The 23,453-nt window shown below is 38.0% G+C and overlaps 1 protein-coding gene and 1 long non-coding RNA gene across 7 annotated transcripts in view; one reads left to right on the top strand and one right to left on the bottom strand.

Moving 5' to 3' along the window:
• The window catches only part of MRPL39 (mitochondrial ribosomal protein L39), a 196,336-nt gene that overhangs the window by 149,144 nt on the left and 23,739 nt on the right, over window positions 1-23,453 (bottom strand). The window contains exon 10 of one of the 6 annotated variants that reach the window (XM_032277127.1): window positions 13,753-13,760. The exons of 2 other annotated variants lie outside the window; for them this stretch is intronic. In XM_032277127.1, coding sequence (XP_032133018.1) covers window positions 13,753-13,760 — 8 coding nt within the window. Of the gene's footprint in view, window positions 1-9,947; window positions 10,081-10,495; window positions 13,067-13,752; window positions 13,761-16,654; window positions 16,973-23,453 lie in introns of those variants that run through there. 3 more of the 6 variants (XM_032277122.1, XM_032277123.1, XM_032277129.1) reach the window with 3 other exon arrangements.
• Window positions 7,712-22,058, top strand: LOC116550934. Its single transcript, XR_004268626.1, has 3 exons — window positions 7,712-8,201; window positions 11,797-12,553; window positions 22,029-22,058. It is a non-coding gene; the product is annotated as an uncharacterized LOC116550934 (long non-coding RNA).

The raw sequence follows: 23,453 nt of genomic DNA, 5'->3' as shown, positions 1-23,453 counted from the left end.
TTTGATGGGTACAAATGATTAAACAATTAGAGTACAGCTAAACATAGCCTGTAACTCACTGCAGAAGACACTAGTCTCCTTTGCAGAGGTTTGACTTTATTCCACTGTTCACTGTGGAGGCGTGAATGGGAAAAATAAGGTTAAAAAGTTAATTCTCTCTAATTTGTTAATTTCATCTATTTGATGGAGAGAGAAAAAAAAATGCCACTCCTCTACCCTCTGAAGGGAAAGGCATCCTTAAGAGTATCACACAACACTCCAAAGCAGCAACCCGTTTACAGAGGAAATGTGGGTGAAAACAACACAGACCAGAATTGGGCTTCCAAATGTTATAAACAGTGAAAGAAATAAAAATTAAATTATAATAGGAAAAAACTCTCTCATGTTTTGTTTGTGAAAAATAAAAACAAACACTCTCTATGAAGTGTGAATATCTTATGGCTACATTTTTTAGCCTCAGGCATTAATTATGGTTGTGCCACTGATGGAGTACAGAGGAAGCCAATTCAACCCGCTTCATCCCAAGGGATGAAGAGCAACCACAAGTTCACAGAATAATTAATTATCTCCATGTTATTGTACAACAGGGTAAACAGTGAACTGAAACCCTGTGCCACAATAAATAAGCTGGTCAAGCCTAAAATGTGAGTCTGTTTCTTCACCCACTATCTAAAAAGTGTTATCCACTCTGAGAAATGTCTCTCTCTCTTACATTCTTCCAAAGGGTTGAGCTTCAAGATCATTGAGTACTAAATCTCCAGAAACTATTTTTATTTTTTTCTGCCACTTATTTTTTCTTTTAAGGAGAGGGCCGAGATTGGAGGCTGGTTCCTAACCATTTCCTGTGATTATTGTGGTTTCTGTAGAATTTCATGAACCTATGATGTTTTTAGCAAGACTCTGATCTGTAGTGTGCCAGCTGTCACAATCCATTCCTCATTATCAATATTAAGTAATATCAAGAAGTACCACTCTCATCTGGAAGGTCACTGATGATAGCTGCTCGGTTTCCGAAGAGTAAAGGGAGGGATGAGAACACCAGCCCCATCAGCCCTGGAGATACACCTGTATCACTTTGTGAGGGCTGCTGTGACCGAATACCACAAACTGGATGGTTTAAACCACAAAAATGTATTGCCTTATAGCTCTGTGAGCTGGAAGTCCAAGATCAAAATGTCAGCAGGACTGGTTCCTTCTGAGAGCTGTGGAGAAAGGATCTGTTCCAAGCCCTTATCCTTGGCTCATAGATGGCCATCTTCTCCCAATGTTTCTTCACACTCTCTTCCTTCTATACATGTTTCTTTCTCTACGCATCATGTTCTTTTTCTAAGGACACCAGTCATATTGGATTAGGAGCCCACCCTATTTTAATAGGACCTCATCTTGACTAATTACATCCACAAAGGTCCTGTTTCCAAATAAGGTTATATTCTGAAGTACTGGGTGGTCTACGGCCATACCACTCTGCACGCACCCAATCTTGTCTGAAGTACTGGCTGTTAGGACATCAATATACGAATTTGGGAGGTGGCGGGAGGGGAACACGATTCCGCCCACAACAACATCCATGGGATATTTGCCCTGGCAGGTGGCCAGCTCTTACTTTCTCAAGCTATCCATTTTGACCAGGTACTTTTTATCCATCACCTTATTTAATCATCATATATATCCCTCTTAGTCAGCTAGGGTTGCCATAAGAAAATACCACACACTGGGTGGCTGAAACAACAACAATTTATTTTCTCACAGTTCTGGAGGCTAGAAAGTTCCAGATCAATGCCCTGCAGGGTTTGGTTTCTGGTGAGGACTCTCTTCCTGGCTTATAGGAAACCATCCCATTGCATACTCACATGACCACTGCTTTGTCTGATCTCTGACAGAAAGGGAATTCTGGTGCCTCTTCCTCTTCTCGTAAGGACACTAGCTCTATGAGATTTGGGATCCACCCTGATGACCTCATTTATCCTTTATTACCTCCCCACAGGCTCTATTTCCAAATGGGGATAACACTGGGGGTTAGGGCTTCAACAGATGAAGTTGAGGAGAATATGATTCAATTCATAGCAATCCCTAATGGGAGACATTATTATTGTCATTTATAGGGAGCTGAGACATAGAAAGGTTAACCTTCAGATTCCACAGCTAGAATTAGTGTAAAATTCAGGTGGATTTGACTTCTAAAACCCCTTTCTCCATCCACTATTCTGGGTATCTCAAACTGGGGCCTAAAATGGGGAGGTTTGCACATGACCTGAAATTACTTCCATCACTGGGAGAAGGGAAGATTGAGAAATGTCCTGCTTCTATTAAACTGAATTATACAAACTTGCCATTCTAGGGATAAAAGGTCATCCTAGAATTGCCTATGGGAAATTTCATATAGTTCAAGCTATAATGAGAAATGGGAAATTCAGAAGGCCTTGTAGGCATCTATAACCAGCAGAGAGACATGGCCCACCTGGGTGGGGACCATGCATCCTTGCCACATGCCCCCCTGTACAGCTTCCCCAGCTCCTCAATGTCACATGGATCTGGAAAGCAGGGAGACTGGACTATGGTGCCAGCCCTCCAGGCTCAGAACTGAGTTTAAATCTCAGCTTGGCTACTTACTAGGACCTAAGTTAACAAGTTTAATCTCTCTGTGCTCAGTTTCCTCATCTGGAAATAGAGATTATAATGCTCCCCCCTCATATGATCATAATGAAAACTGGAAGAGTTAATGCATGTAAGAAGTGTTAGCACAGGACCTAGAACATGTTAAATGCGTTATAAGTGTTAATGGTTATCATCATGATTATTGTTGTTTGAATATAGGGGAAAAACATGTATCTTAAGAAAAGAGGGTTTTAAAATGCTCCCAAGTTCCTTAACCAACCTGAGCCATCTGTAAATTAAGTACTATGGGATTTCCAGCTCTGACATGGATTCAGGGGTCCTAGAAACTGACTGATATCAGCTTAATACAAACTATTTTAAAATGTCTTATGCCCTTGACAGAGAGGGCCCAAGTACTGGATACTTGCAATGCAAGCCAGCAGTGGCCCTGTCTTTCTTACAAAAAGGCCCCAGTCACATGACGATGAGGCTAGGTCTATTCCTGTTCTCCTTCTCTTCCTCATATTTCCTTCTTCTTCTTCAAGGTCTAAACGTTTATTGAACTGAGACTCATGAATGAGTTACTTGGCTAGGCTTGCAGGATCTATTTGTTCTTTTCCATCCCCAAAAATCAAATGGTTGCTCCAGGAAAATGTCCCCTTTGTGGCAGGGTGAAGGAAAAAGAGAGTGGCGATGAAACCAAAAATTAAAATGACCTGAGTCCCATATGCTCCAGGAATAGGTCCTGGGGATGGTAGTGGAGGACAGGGGGAGAATGTTGGTGAGGTCAAAATTTTTAAAGTTTCAAGTCCTATATCTTGACATCCCGAATGCGGGTACCAGACACAGTACAAACGTTCTCAAAGCCCAGTTACATATTCCAAACCAAACGCGGGCTTTTGAAGGGTGTTGAGGTAGGGATGAGATACAGGATCGCCTGAAGAGGATTTCTTCCTCTCTTAGGGACCTGCTTGGCTCCAGCTGACTCAGTTGAGGAGGAAAAACCTCCCACTCACTCCTCTTGGGCTCCCTGCAAGGAGAGAGTAGAGATACCCCTGCCACCCAGTTGCAAGAAGTCGCCACTTCCCCCTCAGGCCGACTGAGTTCGGGCGACGTCTGGGCCGTCATTTGAAGGCATTTCCTTTTCTTTAAGAACAAAGGTTGGAGCCTGAGCCTTGCAGCGCTGGGCGCAGGAAAGTACACGGCGCGTGTCGAGAGAAAAAAAATACACACACGCAATGACACCCGAGAAAGGGAAAGGGGAAAACACCAATTCCCCGGGCGCTGGGCTTTTTCGACTTTTCCTTTAAAAAGAAAAAAGTTTTCAAGCTGTAGGTTCCAAGAACAGGCAGGAGGGGGGAGAAGCGGGGGGTATGCAGAAAGGCGCCTGGTCGGTTATGAGTCACAGTGAGTTATAAAAGGGTCGCACGTTCGCAGGCGCGGGCTTCCTGTGAGCGGCCGAGCCCGGGCCCCAGCGCCGCCTGCAGCCTCGGGAAGGGAGCGGACCGCGGAGCCCGGAGCGGCCCGCAGAGCCAGCGCGGGGAACCAAGGAGACGCTCCTGGCACAGCAGGTACGCCAACTTCAGTCTCGCGCCCCCGCCCGCCTTTCCTCTCTTGAACGTGGCAAGGACGCGGGGGAACCTCGGTGCGAGGGTCGCCGCGGGGGGACTGGCAGGGCAGGGCAGGGGCGGCGCGCACGTGGCCGCAGAGCCTGGCCTGGCCCCGCTGCGCCTGAGGGTGCCCCCTGGGGACCCAGAAGGTGTCGCCTCGCCCCGGACCAGAGGTTGCGCTGGATGGATTCCGGCGGGCAGAGGCGGGGGAAGGAGGGGTGTTAGAAACCTAATACTTGAGCTTCTTTGCAAAGTTTCCTGGGATGGTAGGGGAGGTACCTGTGATATGGCCTTGGACCAGCTTCCCTTTTGGAGCGGCCAGAGAAGTGTGTATAACACAGTAGTGGGGCAGGGTGGATCAAAAGAGACTGCCTTCAAAACTTGTGTCTTTTCTATTTTATCTTGAAAAATAACTACAAATCTATCTTAATCTTTACAAAGTTAGACTCATAGCATTTTAGATATCAGTGTCTTCATTTAATAGAAGTGAAGATGGAGCAAACGCTCAATGAGCTTCTGTATTTATTCACCCCCGTTGTGCCAGGGTGCGTTTTTGCTGAGCGGTTGCCTTTCTTTACCCTCACAAAACCCCCGTGGTGTCTGTTCTCCACGTTTTACGAGGGAGAGCCGGATCTTTTGACGTTTGTATCATCTAAAGCAGGTATATTGGGATGACTACGGATAGAATTTAACCTGAAAATACTGAAGTTGACAGCTGACAAAGATATAAGAATGCAAAGTATGTCAAAAATTGGGGAGCTGAGGGCCAGAGAAGTGAACTTACTTCTCCAGCACCACAGAGCCGATCCAGGACCTTGTGTGATTTGAAAAGGCCAAGGTATCTAATGATGCTCATAATTTAGTTTATATTTTGTGTCAAATAAATGAGGTCAAGTGAACATTATATATATATTCCAAAGCCAAAATTACTGCTTGTAATCGACATCTCTCCAAAGTAGTGCCTCTTTTATAGGGCTTTAGCATAATGTATAAACGAAGTGAACTAGGGTAGTCGAACTTTTAATCATAGGACTGATCTTTTAAAAATGGATATATATAAAGTTAATTGCTTATCTATGTGAAGAGTAATATAAGCTATAAAAAGTTTCAAGGCAATTTCCTGCCTGTGGGCTAATTTGATAGTCACAATGATAGGAAATTGGCAGGGTTCGGTGGTGGTATCCACATTTTGCCCATGAGGACTTATGCCTCTGAGAATTTGAGTTTTTTCTAGTAAGGTCACTAGGTCCCTAGTGCACAGCCTGCTTTTAGGTACGGATGTGGGCTAGTGGTGTCGGCAGACCACAGGCTTTTGACTCTCAGTTTGGGCTCATTTCCATGACTCCTTGCTGCCTCCCTGATTTCTGTCAAATGACCAAAGCACATTTAGTATTGACTTATGCCACAAGAACTACTCCTTATTAGGCTGTGATAAGCAAGTTTCCTCACATAGTGGGTCCACTTACTCTGGCCACAGGACCTGGCTTCCTAACCACACACATTAAGAAAGAGAAAAATTAGCACTGGCTGAAACCTACAATCACTTCAAGGGAGAACCGTGGTGTTTGCACAAATGTCTGCTCTTGTGTTAACCTAATCATGTGTCGAAAGTGTAATTAATTGGTATTTACCCAAAAAAAAGTCATCACAGTCTACCTGTGCTGGACGCCATGTTAGAGGCGAGAGACAAAGGTGAGCAAGATAGGCACAACCCTACCCTTACAAACCCAAAAAGTTAGAGGAAAGGCTATCAGGACATTGCTATGCAATTTGATATCACTTCAATTTCAGTAACATAAATACATGAACTAATTAGAATGTGCTATGAATTTTACCATTCTTTACTTTCCATGTGCCAACATGGAAAATTTTTAACTTTCATCTTTCAATACCTCATCTTAACAGTCTTCTGCAAATCAAAAAACTCTACGCCAAAAAGCCCTACATTTTAACTTTTAAAAAGTTTTTTTTATCAGCTTTCATGTCATAAGATCTACCATTCAATTTAAAGGAATTCTTTCATTTTAAAGTAATAGTTATTCAATTCCTTTATTCCTACCTCCTTGAGAATCTAATGGAAGTTATGTATGCTCTTCCCAGAAAAAGTTTTTTAATGTGCATCTTCATACACAATTTTGAATTTGATGTCAGCAGGCTAGAGGCTTCCTTTAATCTCAGCCATGAGGGTTGAGGGTTCACTCTGCGGGTTCACTTTCATAATCAGTACTCTAAACCTAGCAGGCATAAATAGCTTGAATAGAGGAAAGTGGTATGTAGACTCCTGGCCTTCACTTGGACTGAGCACCTCTGTCCTTAACTAGTTGGTATCCCCATTTCTGTTAGTCATTGGCTATTGCTTAGCTGAAGCCACTGATTTCAACAGCCTTATTGTTTTGATAATAGGCTTCTACTCTGCAGAAGCCTGCTACTGGGGAAGGAGCACAGACTAAGAATCATGGTTTGTTTCTAGTTCCAACTCTGCAAATTTCTGTGCCTCATTTTTCTCATCTCTAAGATGGGTAACAGGGACTGAGTCATCTCTAAAATCCCTTTCAGTGATGGAATTCTGGGATTCCAGTGTAACTACCAAGCTCACTTTCATATACCTCGTGAGACACAGCTGGTCTTAGTGAATTTATATCCTCTATGTCCAAAGAAAGAGTAAGTACCACTGTAATTCACTATAGAATGTATTTTTGTCTTTCACTGACCTTACTGGACTCAAAACTGTTACATGTTTCCTTAAATTAGAGAGAATAAAAAAATTGTGAAACACTATTTTTCAAGGAAAAATATTACAATTTAAGTCTCTTTTTATCCCACCTCTCACTGGTTACAATTTTCATATATGAATTTCATATACATATGAAAAAAAATTACCTTATCTCAGACTCTTCAGGAAATGCAATGCTTTTAATATGATCACTGCTGTGTAATTCTCATCTGCCCTGAAGCACTTAAGTTCTGTCCACCAATCAGTGTCTTTGAGCTTACAATATTCAGATCCTCCAGCAAAACCAGCGCAAAAGCACATCTATCCTCAAATAAGCACATCCTGTCTGAGCCGTTCAGCATCCTCACTCACAAGCCTAAGGCTCAGCAGTGTGGAAGAACACTTGATTCCTAAAATGACCACCCTTATACACTGTGACACACTCACCAGAAAGTGAGGCTTAACATAGGTTAAGTGGCTGTAGTTTAAAACAGACTGTGAATGTCTGTGCTAATTCTGAAAAACAGCAGAGATATTAATCAACTAGCACAGATCACTAATATCTGTACTAATTATTAGGACGGATTAGCACAGATATTGCTACCTTGTGTGGGTAGACAGGGTTAAGACACTGGCAGAAGGAAAGATTAGTGAAGAATATCAAATAGCTGATTTAATGGAATTGTGAGGCTGATGTTTGGATAAGGTGAAACAATGACCTACAATGACATTTATGCCAGTTCTCCATAAATGAGAGTGCTCTACACAAATTATAAATTCCTGGCTATCTTAACAAAATGCTATGGTCTTTTATATGCTCACACACATAATGGTTCTGAGCATGAGAAACGGGTGCCAGATTGCCCAGGTGGCATCGCAACAGCATGCTGCTTACTCACTGATTAACCTTGGGCAAGTTATTTCACCTGCCTGCGCCTCAAGACCCTGTGTTTCAATGGGGAGGATGTGGGTACTTATTCCTAAGGCTGTGAGGAGGAATAACTGAGTTAGTATACATCAAACACTTAGGTGCCTGGCACAGAGGGAGCTCTGTGTAGGTGTTTCCTATTATTATGTTTTAATGGATGATCTTGTGTATTATAAGAAATCAATCTGGAAGGTGAGATACAACTGCAGTCTGAGAAAGTAGAGACTTTTCAAAGATTTTTTACTGTGTCATGAATTTTCAGAGACCACAATGAGGGAGCTGAAGCCCAAAGAAGTGAGGTTACTTCAGCATCACACAGCAGATCCAGGACCCTGTGTGATTTGAAAAGGCCAAGGTATCTAATGATGCTCATAATTTAGTTTACATTTTGTGCCAAATATATGAGGTCAAGTGGACCTCAATTGGTTTTTATAATTTTTGTTTCAGAATGCATTCCAAAAGAAAAACTACTAAAACAGTTCTGAAAATTATTTCCAAGAAAACATTTTGGTGTACCTTTTAGCAGTTACTTTATGACTTAAAGATTAGGATAAACCAAAGAATTATTTTACGTGGCTTTTACCTGCTTGCAGATAACCCAGTTTATAAAATGGTTCAATTATACGGTGGCAAATGTATCTGGGATTGTACTTTTAAAACAGCAAGTGTAACATGTGATAGAAGTAGGGTTACAAGGTATTCAGCATGTATTGATGACCAATGTCATTAGTATCGTGGCTAACATTCAGTGAGCCCTGATTCTGAGGCTGGCACCCAACTAAATGCTTTACATTGTCACTTCATCTTCACAAAGACTTTCTGAGTAGGTTCTATCTTTATCTTCATTTTTAGAGAAGCAACTAAGACTTAAAGAGTTTTATTAACTTGCCAAATACCACACAGCTAGTAACAATGGTGAGGTCTGGAATGGAACCCAGGCAAGTTGAACACGACAGAACAATGAACACTCCTTTTCAATTAGATTTGCTAATTGTTAATATTTGCCACATTGACTTATCTCTCTCTGTCCCTATCCATCCCTGTCTCTCTCTCTCTCTGTCTGTATCTATATCCAAACCTGGCATCTAACTTCTAAATGCTTCAGCACAGATCTCCTAAGAAAAAGGACATGGTTCTATGAAATGAAAACACATGATTATGGCATCCAAGAGTAATTTTTTAAATTAGGGATGAAACCTAATTTTTACCCACAAGTCCAGATGATGACTTCTACCAGTATTCTCCAACTTCATGTTGTTTATACTTGACAGAATCGTCTAAAAAGTGTCTACTGCTAATCTGGAATGCCAACAAATCTTATTAATATATCTCCACATTTGTAAACTTCTACTAAATCCTCCAAGAACCTGCATATCAGTTAAGTTCTGAAATGCTCCAGTGCCAAATAAAAGCCCACTCTGCAGATAGAAATGCCTTTGGAGACTCATTTATTCAAAAGTATTTAGTGAGTATCTGCCAGTTTTATATCCAGCACTGAGTGAAGACCCAGTCTCTGCCATCACATACACCTCGGCACTAAGAAGAGACACATGAAATAATTACCATGCAGTGTGGTAAGTGCTCTGACAGAGGATGGAGAGAGGAATAACCACCTTGGGGAAGACAGAGAAGCAGGGTCCCCCAGGAGTTGAGGAGAAAACAGCCTCCAGGAGTATGCTATCTGAGAGAGCAAAAGAAGGAAGGCGAAGAGGACAGGTCCATACTTGAACACCCTGAAGGACGGATATCTAGGGCCAAGAGTGTGTATGATAACATCTTGTGGAGCAGCAATCATGACCCTCATTTGGTTTGTGGGTCAAATGTCACGAGAATGTAACAAGTAAATGGTCTTTGCCTTATAACACAGGGTATCCCATCCATGTAAGACAACCAATTTTTAGAAAGGCAAAACCAAACCTTTTGTTTACAGAATTTTCTCTGTTTGCCTTAAATAGTTTTTGGTACACAAATTCTTCCTTGCTTGGGGCCATTATGGTATGTGGAAGGAGAAAAAGATAAACTGTGGCTTACAGAAATAGAAAAGCAATTTTTGCCCATGATGCAGACATATGGATATAAATAACAAACAGGTAACACATAATAAGTTCCAAATGAGGCATTTTGTTGAAATTCAGTGTTGAGCATAAACAGTGAACTCAGATGCACAAAGGAGGCCTCATGGAAGGGTAACAAAACACTCCAGAGCAGATAACAGCCACCTTATTTTCTGTTCCCTGGGAGTGGGGAGAAAGGACATCAAAATCAAATTATAAATTTTAAAAAGTATTAAAATTATCTTATGGAAGTATGATATTAAAAAGTTTGTTAGGCAAATGGAAAACGTTTTGTGGAAATAAGAAATAAGAAAGAATGGTCATCATCTAAAGCAACAGAATGCATCTCTCCCACGAGCTCTCCCCTTCCTACCCACAGCTTTATTCACATGTATCCTCTAACATTTCAGTACAGTCAGACCTGCCACTGAGCCAGTGTGATGTCAGGGTGTTGAGGAAGTGAGTCCCTCCCTGGGACACACTAGCCCACATCAGGGAGTCAGACTCCAGCTGGCTGTCATCCTGCTTCTGCTTATTCCACAGAATGAGTCTGGTGGGGGGAGGAATTCCTAACTTTTTTTTTTTTTTTTTTTTTACACATCCTCATCTGAAATGTAAAAACACTAATTACTGTCCATAATTAAACTATTGGGAAGGTTACTTAGCTTCTAAATAAGTTTCACGAAGCCATTTCAGTAAAAACTTCCTGGTTCTAAAATTGGGAAAAGTAGGATAATCCTCTAAGGCTGACATTCTTTCTCTTTTGTGCATTCACAACTAAATGGTCACTGATATATAACATTTCCACAGTGATTCTGTAATATCCACATTGGTTTTCTTCTAAGACAGTTCAAAAGTACATCCCACCTTTATGTGTTAAGTATCACCATTGGCATATATCTTTAAAAACATTTATTTTCTAAATTCTCAAAATACAAAAAAAATTATGCTATTTAGTGTATAAACTGCTATTTTCAATAAGGAGCTCTTAATTTAGAAATAGTTGATATTTTTCAATAAAGAGCTCCCAATTAGAAATATTAAGAAGTGATGTTAAGTTTTTATGGAAGTAAATGAAATATCATGATATGGCAAATTTATATTTTTTCCCCCAGCAAAGGCTTATTCAGGGAATTTTGCTTATATGTAAAGTTAATGATCTGAAAAGTGGTGATCTTATCATTCACCAACATTTCAGGATATAAGTTATTCCTACAGAACAATCCACTTTTACTCTTAGAAGATGAGTTTGTGTGCTTCAGAAGACATAACCCCAGTTGGCCACCATCTCTATCGGTAGTAAGTCACACCATCAATCCCTTGTTAAGGATGGAACTCACGTGAATTCAAGAGGAAACATAATAGTCTTTACCTCATTCCCTGGTAGCAGAGAAGTTGACTGATCTTTAATGTCAGTTATTGAAATGTAACACAGAATCATATTCTACAGAAAATACGTGATAAACTGTATACAAATAAATACACGTTAGAAAGGCACACATTTGGATTTTCTTTTTGCCAGGGAATATTAACGGTCTTTATGAAGAATTACTGAGAAATTAAACACTTCATATGACATTTTATAGCATGTAGAGAGGTTGAAAATCAGAGAACTAAAACTCAGATGATAGTCTAAATACTTAATTTGTTGCTGGTTTATGCTGGACATGCAAAGTGTGAGCTGAAATTATAAATAAAAAACTATTGAACTACCAAACTATTTGGGGCATATCCTTATCTTTCCTCCACATTACTCTTTATTCCCATTAAAATCTACCTATCGTGGGTCCTCTCTCCTCGGCCTTTGATTGCTGCTTTCAAAGATCACTAGCTAACTCATCTAATAAACAAGTCTAAGATGATGTGTCAACTTCAACCCCACCCCTCTTTCCCCAGATAACTTGTCTGCATTTCAAGAACAACCTACCAGAGACCTTACCTGTCACCTTGGCTCTCCCACCCAAAGGAGATGGCTCTAAGGGTAAGGAATTCTGTCTTAAGTAAAAGGGAAGGAAAACACTCCGAAAGATGCAGAGTTTTTATAGAGGCAGGTGGTAGGGGCATCACGTTTACAGTGACTTTCAACTTTTGACTCTAGAAATCATTATTCTAAAGATTATGACAAGTCCAAAACGTCACAGAATCCTGATTTTTATACACTTGCATTAATCACTGCTTACTTCCATGATGTAAACCAAAACTGCAGCTTTAGAACATAGAGAATCAGAATAAATTCTGATAGAAAAGCCAGATACTGCTTCCACATATGCAAGTATATGCTAATTGCTTTTAGCGAATGGATCTAAATAGGAATCAACATTATTCCATCTTAATGATTATGTTTTTGATTGGTACACATAAATGTTAAAGTGGGAAAATATTTAGAGGAAGTTACCTAAACTAAATCACTTTAATTTTCCGTAACATAATTACATTACATTTCACCTAATAAAATGGTTTTGGACCTAGAATTTGTACTGCTACATCAATATCAGATGACTTTCAACAGAAATAGATGTACGTTTGCTTTGTAACAACAAATTATAGTTTTAAATTATTTGTATGTTTCAGGGTGAATAAAATGAGAGCTATCCCACAACCGCTTTGGTTATGAAATTCGACCACTGTAACTTTTTTTAAAGAAAACTTTATGGTGTGCAGTTCCTTTGGTATGCAAATATTAAATGGTGGGTGCTGAGAATAAGCAGCCAAATAATAAAAATATATATATAATTGTGCAACAATATAACCTATGATTTAGACATAAAACGAGATCCTTACAAGACAGAGTTACGGAGATGGATGACAACGACGGCTGCAGAACATTATGACCAAGTGTTTACTGTAGCTGACCTGTACACTAAAAAATGGTGAAGATGTAAACTTATGTTATATATATTTCACCACAAAAAAAAAATTTTTTTGAAGGATAAACCAGATCTTTAATGACAACCTTAGGACACAGTATGCTCTGAATATTAGTTTTGATAACTTCTTTCCTGGAAAATCAACAAGGTAAGGGTAAAAGAATAAAAGGATAAGATTCTGAAATCTTATGCTCACACCTCCCCCAAAAAAAACATGTCCTTAAGGAAAGCATAATTTAAAGAAAAATTTCCCTAAGTGTTTCCTTCACTTTCATTCTTACTACCAGAAGAAGAATTGCCTGTCACATAATGAAAGATACTTGGTATTATCATTAATCTGGTACACACAGTGCTTCCTCTTGGTAGATTTTTATCCACTGTGAGATTTTGATACTCAGACAGTGAGTAGTAATTCTATCAAGAACACTTAACTTGGAACCTATGCTATATAGTAAAGCTTACATTGACAATGGATATTTCATGTGGTAAGCAAAAGACGTATTGTGGAGTGAGAGGATTGGAAGTATATCGGCAGAACTACCTAGTCAAAGACCCCAATCTAATCTCTAATGTATAATTCATATAAATTCCTCTTGTATTGCTATACATTGAATATTATGCTTGTCACAGTCTTCCTTGGTTAGCATTGTCACTATTGATTGTTGGGCCTATAATTGTGTATAATTCTTCCTCAGCCACTTTAACTGGCCACACTGATTTCAGAAAGAACTACTTCATTTCTTATTACCTCATGAGAGCACCCTCTGCCCAATGCCTTGGCTAACAGACTGGCCTTTGTTGTCCATGACCACTAATTCCCACTCAGGCACATAACAATTCTGTTGTTGGTTGCTTAGCCCAATCAAAAACACTGGAAGTGGACATAGATGCCACAACGATGGATGAATGATCTTCTGGTCATTATAATGTCCTTAAAAGTCTACTGAGTATTTTTAAATTTAAAAAGAAAAAACAATTCTGGGACATTTTCTCCTTCATTCTGTTCATTACTGTTTTTCATCTATCATTGTGTTTTAAATATGACTTAAGATTCTACAGTATATTTAGACAAACTTCTCATTTCTCTGCAGCATTAGGAATTCGTCACGCCTGTATGACAAGGTTGTTTGAGAACAAAAGGGACCTGTGTGACACTTTATTTCAAAATACATTTAGGGTTTGAACCAATAAAAAAAGGCTATTAGAATTTTTAATATAGTATAACACATTATCAAAAACACTTGTCACTTTTCTGAGTGCTCTAATCAGGCAATTCACATGTATATTTAAAAAGATGAAAAAAGCCAATTATTATACTAAATATATTTATTTTAATACTGGTGCTCATATGTTACCTTTAAAGAACAGGAGTAAAATTTATGTGTAGAATAGTAAGCAAGCAATTTACCTTCAATACAAATTAAACACATCTTTTTAAGAAAAGGTTGAGTTATATTGGCTAGGGAGGGAGGAACTAACACTAGATTATTAATATGTATTTATTGAGCATTTACTATGTCCAAGATCCTGTAAGGGGGGAAAAGGTCCTTATTTTTATAATCTTTATTGACTGAAATTCTATAAAATGAATTCCTGAAATGACATCACCTAATCCAAAGTTTTTCATCATCAACTAATTCATCTCAGAAAACAGCAAAGTTTAAAAAAAAATACTATCAGTAAAAATGATATATTTCCATGGTTTGGAAATTTCCAAACCACGATATTCTGCCCCGTCAAAATATATTCACTGGGGAATTTTTTACTTTATACGTTTCTTTTGAACTTAGTCACATTTTTATATCTAGCTGGTTTCATTATTAAATAAAAGAAAAGGTGATTCCCCTCTTGTACTGAAAGAGACCACATACTTGAATGATACTCTAACTTCTAGGTTCTGCTATAGTAACACTGAAATCAGAAACCTGTGGGAGAAATGTCACTTTATCTGAGAGAGTAAAATCAGACTCTAAAAGGAAGTAGCAAATTCATCTTGTTCTTTTTTTTAATCAACCCTTTGCCTAAGACACGTAGTTCAAAACACAGAGGACTCTTTAAGTCATACTTCCTTTATGTAGTCAAAACCAAAGCCACTGGGTAATGCTTTCCCCAAAGGAATCTCTAAATAGCAGATGGGGACATTTTCAGATAGGTTCATTTGTAGTCAAACCACCACTGCTTGTGTCATATTTCCTGAAAGAATAAAGGTAAAACTTCAACGATTTATTACAGAATGAAAAATTCAGCCTGAACCCTACCTTTGTAAAACAGGTTAATTGGGTTTTAATTTTTATAAATCATAAAGGACTATTTTGAATATTTGGGCCTTTAATTGTCTAGCTCCCAGAGGAAGTATAAATCAGAAAAAAAAAAAAAATGTACTGTGTCAGAATGCAAGCTTCCCTATTTGCATTTTGGCATTTGGAAACTTTGAAGAGTAGTTTTTGTTTTTGTTTTGAAGAAGATGATACACATATGTACGTGGTTCAAAATCAAAGAATAGAATTTAAAAAGTAATTTTTTTAAAAGTCTTCAAATATGCCTAAAGGTAAAAATGTCATGTTTTAATTGCCAATTCCTCTACCACTCTCAACAAATGACTTCCTAGGATTTAATGAGCTCCCTCCTTTCAACAGAAAATGGACGATTTTCCTTTCAGATTTACTATATTTTCACTCCAGCTTTGTAACCACATGTGCATACACAAACATTTCTTTCTCTCTTGCAGGTGGCACAAACCAGGAAGGGGAAATCTGTGGTTTAAATTCTTTATGCCTCATCCTCTGAGTGCTGAAGGCTGTATGCTGTTAATGCTAATCGTGATAGGGGTTTTTACCTCCAACTGACTCCTACATGTTAGCATTAACAGGGTATGATGCCTGTTACTAGCATTCACATGGAACAAATTTCTGCCGTGGGAGGATGACAAAGAAGCATGAGTCACCCTGCTGGATAAACTTAAGACTTCAGGCTTTATCATTTTTCAATTTTGTTCATCATAATCTGGTCACTGGGATGTTCAACCCTAAACTAAGTTTTAAAAATAAGGTTATTTAAAAGATTTATCAGTACTATCCTAAATGCAAACATTTTCATTTAAACGTCAAGTCCACGTTTGTTTTTTATCATTAACAGAAGATGTATTCATGTCATTTTTAACTGTTCATTGTAATGGCTTGTTTTGGCTTGTTCACTGTAATATTCATAAACACCTTTGATTCAACTGTTAGAAATGTCAGCTAAACATAAATTTCTATCAAAATTAGAAGGACAACTAACCTCCAGTTATATCATGGATTGTCTGGCAACATTTTTTAAAAGATTTCAAAATTGGTATTTTCCCCTATGTAACAATTTCCTGTTTAGACAACTTCAGTTTAAAATTAATACTTTTATTTGACTCTTAAAGGGAAATTGAAAGGCTGTGACCCTGAATTTTTTAAATAGAATATTTTTAACAATTAGCATGGTAAACAACATCTGAAAGCTAATGAGATTTTTTTTTTCTGTACAAGATACAAATATTTAATCAAAAAATTTCACATTTGAAGTGAAGAACCAACCTAGGTTCAAGTTCAATAGCTTAGCCACATAATACTGCTGTGTGAGCAGAGAATCCACCTTTCCACTCTAAGCCTGTTTCTTCATCCATAAAATGGGGATAATACTTTACACAGTTGTTGTGAGGCTTAAGTGAGATAGATAATTATGATTTGCAAACTTTTTAAGGTTTAGATTTCTATGCAGTTTTTCTATATAACCATCACTTACAAATATGTAACCAAATGTAATTGTTAGTATATTTAATATATATTTATTTTAACAACTTTTCTCAACATTTTGTCAGGGTTATTCACTGTAACTAAATAAATCTCATGAGTCTTTAGTTGATTCAAAATAATTTTTATGGCTTTTTATTTTGCAAAGTACAAATTATAATTTAGAAGATATCTGCACAAAAAAAAGACAATGGAAGAAAATTATGAAGATACTAAGGGGAACATTCCCGACTGCTAGGACACAGTATTCTCATGTAAGAGTACTCACTTGGCTTTGCCCCACTTTCTGTTCAAGTTGTATGTGCTGCCAAGATAAATTCCTTCTCCTAACCCCTGGAATGAGCTTGTGGCTCCATGGAACTCCCATGCAGGTAGAACAGAACACATTCAAGAGTGTTTCTTCAGGCCAGGCACAGTGGCTCACGCCTGTAATTCCAGCACATTGGGAGGTCAAGGTCAAGGTGGGAACATCACTTGAGGTCAGGAGTTATAGACTTCCCTGGCCAACAAAGTGAAACCCCGTCTCTACTAAAAATACAAAAATTAGCTAGGCGTAGTGGCACAAGCCTGTAATTCCAGCTAATCAGGACACTGAGGCACGAGAATCTCTTGAACCCAAGAGGCAGAGGTTGCAGTGAACCAAGATCACGCCACTGCACTCCAGCCTGGGAGACAGAGTAAGACTCCATCTCAAAAAAAAAAAAAAATCCTGCTTGCTCCCTAAAGGCACCAAGTCTCAGAACATTAGGACTGGAATAAACTATTGCAGTATAACTTTACTGCTGTTACAATAAAAAGCTATGAACATTACAAAGGCACTTACAGAAAAGCTGTGCTGGGAAATGCCTTATTTGAAGAGCACTTAAGTACACTTACATGAAGCCTAGGAAAGTTACTTAATCTTCCTGTAAGCCTCAACTTCTTCATCAGTAAAATGATGAATATATTTCATATTTCATAGGATGTAGGCCTAAATGAAATCATGCATGTGCAAAGCACAATGTCTATTATGCATTAAGTGTTAAACACAAACTTTCAGACCTTTACATTTCAGTCATTTAAATCAAGTGATCTACCACAGCAGATCTCCCCAAGAACACTCTAGCTCCAAACTAACTCTAATCCTGTGGTGACAACCCAAAGAACCAGGACTCCTGGGTTTTCTCTGATGTCCAGCCCTCCTAGGCTTCTGACGGCCTACCTCCTCATCTTAGAGGGATTCCTCCTGACTGGTACATTCAGTCATTACAAAAATTCTTGGAGCATGAGTAAGAGTGAGTCTGTGTTTGGATTGGAGGAAGGGGTAAGTAACAAGGTATATATATGAGTGTGAGACTGTATGTGTATGTGTGTGTGTGTGTGTGTGTGTGTGAGAGAGAGAGAAAGTTACAAACTAAAGATTTTTTTAAATTGCAAAATGTTGAGAATTATCTAGCGTCTGATCCACCTCCCCAGAAATTTACAGAACTCAAGACCAAGCCTTTCATATTCACTGTCATCAGTTAGATAGACCCAGTAGCTAAAAAATTAGGAGAAAAAGGAGAGGAAGAAAAAAAAAGTCAAGTCAGTGGACTGAAGAATATATACAGAACATAGAATATTAGAAATTTTCTGAAAACAGATGATAGTGAATACCTCAAAGAAAGTGAGGAAACTTGAAAAGGGAGCTTGAAGAAAAATAATAGGGCCCATAGACAGGACACAAGCACAAAAAGCTGACAGAGCATGTGCTTCTCTAATAAGTGGAAAACAGTGGAACTGGCAGGAAAAACTTGCACATAAGAGTTTAGCTTTCCACTTTGGGTTTCAAATTCTCCAATCGCAGTAAGGCTAAGTGAAATAATGTTCACATAAGGATTTTTTTGTCTGTTACTGTTGTATTTTAACAAATCTAAGTGTTCTAGTATTAGTCTTCATTCATCTAATACATACAAGTACTGGATTTTTTTAGGTGCGTTCCTCAAATGTCATCACAATGGTGTCTTCTCTATATTCAATTACTCTTTTGCCCTTCTCTGTAATGCTCAGGATTTCCCAGTTCACTAGCACTTAACGTAGCATATCCTAATTTATTTTGGGATGTAAATGACTGCAATAGAAGTGATATCCTTGAGGGATGAACCACCATCTTGCATGTTCATATCCCACTCAAATGTTTACTGACTTAATCACACCATTACTTTTCCAAGTCCAAGTCTAAAAACAGAAATGAGTTTAAGTACAGTGAATATTTCATTTTTACTATACCACTAAACTGAAAGAAATGATTTTTGGTAAATAAAAGTTCATCAGACAATTCAATGAATAGTTCCACATATGACTGAAGATCAAAGGATTCTCACCTGGTAAGCTTATCAAGATGCATGTTCCCAAGCTCCCAGGCTCCCACTCCCAGAGATTCTAATTCTGTAATGGAGCTGAGGACACTACATTTTTACCAGACTGACCACGTGGTTCAGATTGAGGTGGTTCATAAACCAACTCTGAGGAAACAGTGGTTTTATACATGATGCTACTGTTGATGTGGCTACTAGGAATGGTGTGCAGCAGAACTGCTGCAACATATGGATCTGTTTACACACTGTTCACCGTGTAATGAAAGTCTGTAACATGGGCTGAGTGATAAGAGGTGTCTTGTGGTTGACCTCTTTGGAGATAAGCAGCAATGAAATTCCAATGAAGTCTCATCATCCCTCTTCACCAAAACCATCCTAACCACCTCAATAAGATACACCTGACTTCCCCAGCCCTCACCCACCCACCCACTGCCCCAAAACCAGCTGCCCTATGTTCTACAACTGGCTGAAACCAGCCAATAACCTGATACTAACCCCAATCTATCAGCTGCTACCTAGTGCAACAGAGAGCGAAAGTCAATGAGAAGGAATCGGGTGCCAGTTCTCGCCTTACAAGAAGTGGATTGACTAATGAAACTGCCACGAATGTCACTGCCATCCCATCTCACCCTCTCACCTTTGCTGTAAGACTTCAACAATCATACCCAGTCTCCACTTGAGAAAATTCTGTCCCTTCTCAAATGCTGGTAGCTCAGCAATGTGGTCCCTTAACCCATGCCAAGAACTCCAAAAAGGGTTATAGCTAGAACTGATCTTTCTCCTCCATGCTTCCAAAACAGATTACAGCTCCTCCATAAACGTGCTTCGCATTGTGCCCCACGTTTGGTTTGTTACTTGTGTATACACTATCCTCTCTTCTAGACTGAGTTTCTGTAGGAAAGGAGAATCCTTTTTACCTTTTTGGTATTACACCCAGCTCAGGGCCTTGCTTAAATTGAATGGGAAAATGTATCCAAGTACCCACTGATGTTGGAAATTCAAATTGTTCTAATGTTCAGGGCTGTCTGTACCTGGCATATATGTGTTCCAATTTCAGGAGCTGTTTTTCAAGTTGACTTGTATGAATTCCTTACAGATACTCAAGCATCAATTTGGCTTTCCCTAAATCCTGCAGATAAGGAAGGCAGTATCCATGTCTGCTTTAAGAAATTCCATTATTAAAAATACATGAAACTTTGTCCTCAGTATTTTTTTAACAGGCAATCCTGACATAATAACAACCAATGTTGAGATGCTTTAAAAATAACACTGCAGTAGTAGCCACTCCTAAAATGAAATATTTCCCCTTTCCTTCAGTATATGTAACCACATATAAAATCTGCTTATTGGATAAATTTATCTTTAAAAGAATATCACCTACATTTATTAAAAGTTAAAATACACATACTCGTTGTCCTGGAATCACGTACAACCATGTATTTACAGAGCCACTAGCATACGTATGGAATCATATATGCATAAGGCTGCTAAGTGAAGTATTAGTATAGTAACAAAAATTAAAAATCAACCAACAATAGGGAATAGATTAAATAATGGTACACCTATGAGTGAAATACTAACTTCTAAAACAAAGTAAAAAGAAAGGGAAAATAAAGAAAACTGGATCAATCCAATATATGACAGGAAAGGAGAAATACAATAATGCAAAGAAATGATAATCGCAGTAAAATGAATACAAATTAAAATTTATCTACTAAAAGACAATAATTCAAAGACTAGATTTAAAAGGAAAATCATAGTTTTATGCTATTTACAAAAGACAGACGTAAAACCTAACAACACAAAATGGTTGAAAGAAAGAATATACCAGGTAAACACTAACAAAAACCTAGTATAACAACAGAACCTGATTTTTTAAAAAAACAGATTAAGAAAACTAGCTTAAAGGAGAAAATCATTATTAATGAGATAGAGAGGATCATTATTTAAATGATAAAATGAAGCAATTTATCAGCATGTTTAAAAATCCCAAACCAGAATACAAAGTGCTAACAAAATCATCTTAAAATAAGCAAATGCTGATTTAGCCATAAGAAGAAACTGTCAAATCCACAATCATTTTAGGAGAATGGGTTTACGAAAGGAAAAAAAAAAGAAAAAGATTTCTATATGGTCCTAAGAGAAAATCTAAAAAATAATGACATGAAAAAGTTGAAAGGAACGGGAAAATATGTACTATTAAAAGGAAACCTGACATAGGAATATCATTACCAGACAAAACAGATTTTAAGACAACTAAGAAGTTGACAAGTCAACCCTACAATAAGCATGAAATTTTGAAAAATAGGTAAGAAGGACTCACCATCCCAAAAATCAAAACTTGTTACAAAGCTATAGTTGTTAAAACGGTGTGACAGTGGTAGATAGGCAAACAAATGGACCGATGAAGCAGGCCCAGGCACTTAAGGGAACCTGTTATATGTATGACAGCATGGCATAATCATTAAGAGTAGAGAATAAATAAATAGTCCAGAATACTGCCTATCCTTGTGGAGGAAAGGGTGATTCAAAATTAGGTCCCTTTCTTCACTCTATATGTAAAAAATAAACTTCAAATAAATTATACAATTAAATGTGAAAATCAAGACTTTAAAAGAGTAGGCTGCTTTATAACATCAAGTTAGGAAATGCTTTCTTAAATTTCATAAATATAAATCATACAGGAAAAGATGAATTATTTAGTCTACCTTAAAGACAGCATAAACAAAATTAAAAGGCAAGCCAGATAAGAGAAATATTTGTAGTGACAAGGGTTTAACTTTCTTTTTTTTCTGAGATGGAGTGTCACTTTGTCACCCAGGCTGGAGTGCAGTGGCACAATCTCAGCTCACTGCAACCTCCACCTCTTGGGTTCAAGTGATTCTCATGCCTCAGCCTCCCAAGTATCTGGAATAGCAGGTATGCACCACCACGCCTGGCTAGTTTTTCATATTTTTAGTAGGGATGGGGTTTCACCATGTGGGCCAGGCTGGTCTCAAACTCCTGACCTCAGGTAATCCACCCATCTTGGCTTCCCAAAGTGCTGAAATTACAGACGTGAGCCACCGTGCCTGGCCCACAAGGGTTTAATTTTCTACAAATATAAAGAACAGGCCAGGCATGATGGCTTACATCTGTAATCCTAGCACTTTGGGAGGCCAACGAGTGTGGATCACTAGAGGCCAGAAGTTGGAGACCAGCCTGGCCAACATGGTAAAACCCCATCTCTATATATAAAATATAAAAATTAGCTGGATGTGGTGGCACCTGCCTGTAATCCCAGCTACTCGGCTACTCAGGAAGCTGAGGCAGGAGAATCACTTGAACCCAGTAGACAGGGGCTGCAGTGAGCCGAGATCATGCCACTGCACTCCAGCTTAGGCAACAGACTGAGACTTGATCTCAAAAAAAAATATATATATATATATATTTTATATATATATATACACATATAAAACTATATATATAGTTTTATATGTATATATATAAAACTATATATAGTTTTATATGTATATATATAAAACTATATAGTTTTATATGTATATATATATATATAAAATATATATATATAATATATATATTTACATATATATATAATATATATATATATATATATATATATACACACACATATAAAACTACTATTAATATGATAACCAAAAATCCAATTGTAAAAAAGGGGCAAAGGTTGTAAAATGGTAATTCATAAAAAGAAATGAAGAGATGCTTATTGGTACTATATGCTCAGTATTAAACAAATTAAATGAGATAGGATATGCATATTCAACCAACAAAATATCTTAATGTCTGAAAATAATAAACGTTAATGAGAGTAGAAAACATGGGAACTCTCATGCTGCTGACAGAGAGTAAACTGATACAACTATTGTAGCAGCCGATTAATACTATTTAGTAAAGTTGAAGATGCATGGTCCACTTTGATACAGGCCCTAGAGACATTATCAAATGTGTACACAAGAATAACATGTGCAAGAATACTTTCTGCAATACTGCAATATTTAAACACCAATAATATCCTCAACGGTCATCAATAAGAAAATGAATTAATGATGGGATTAACCATATAATGAAATACCAATATAGCAGGTGAAATGAATGTACTAACTCTTTACAGGTATCAACATGCTATACATGAAAAACAATGCTGAGCAATAAAAGCAAATTGCAAAAGGATATATATTATGAAACCAATTATGTTTCGTTTTAAAACAGAGAATACTATGGATTGTAGGAAAAATACAAAATCAGGAAGGGTAAGGACAGGTACAAATAGGATAGTGGTTCTTCTTGAGAGGAAGGAAATGACATAACAAGACCTTCAATGGATGTGCAACTTTTCCTTTATTTAAACACAAAAGGATCTCAAGTAAATAAGGAAAAAGGTTGACAGTGGTTACAATTAAATCGTGGCTATATGTCAACATTCTTGGTTACAAACAACAAGATCTACACTAGCTAAACAAACAGAAAAACACGGCTCACAAGTCTCAGGCCTGGAAGTCAGGACTATGAGGCTCCAAAAAAATGCCCATTTTTATACCAGGGAGCAG

The sequence above is a fragment of the Sapajus apella genome, unplaced genomic scaffold (genome assembly GCF_009761245.1).
Source record: "Sapajus apella isolate SASKATOON/1434 unplaced genomic scaffold, GSC_monkey_1.0 scaffold8, whole genome shotgun sequence".
NCBI classification, from domain to species: Eukaryota; Metazoa; Chordata; class Mammalia; order Primates; family Cebidae; genus Sapajus; species Sapajus apella.
The sequence above is the reverse complement of the archived record's forward strand: the minus strand, read 5'-3'. Positions and strand labels throughout refer to the sequence as shown.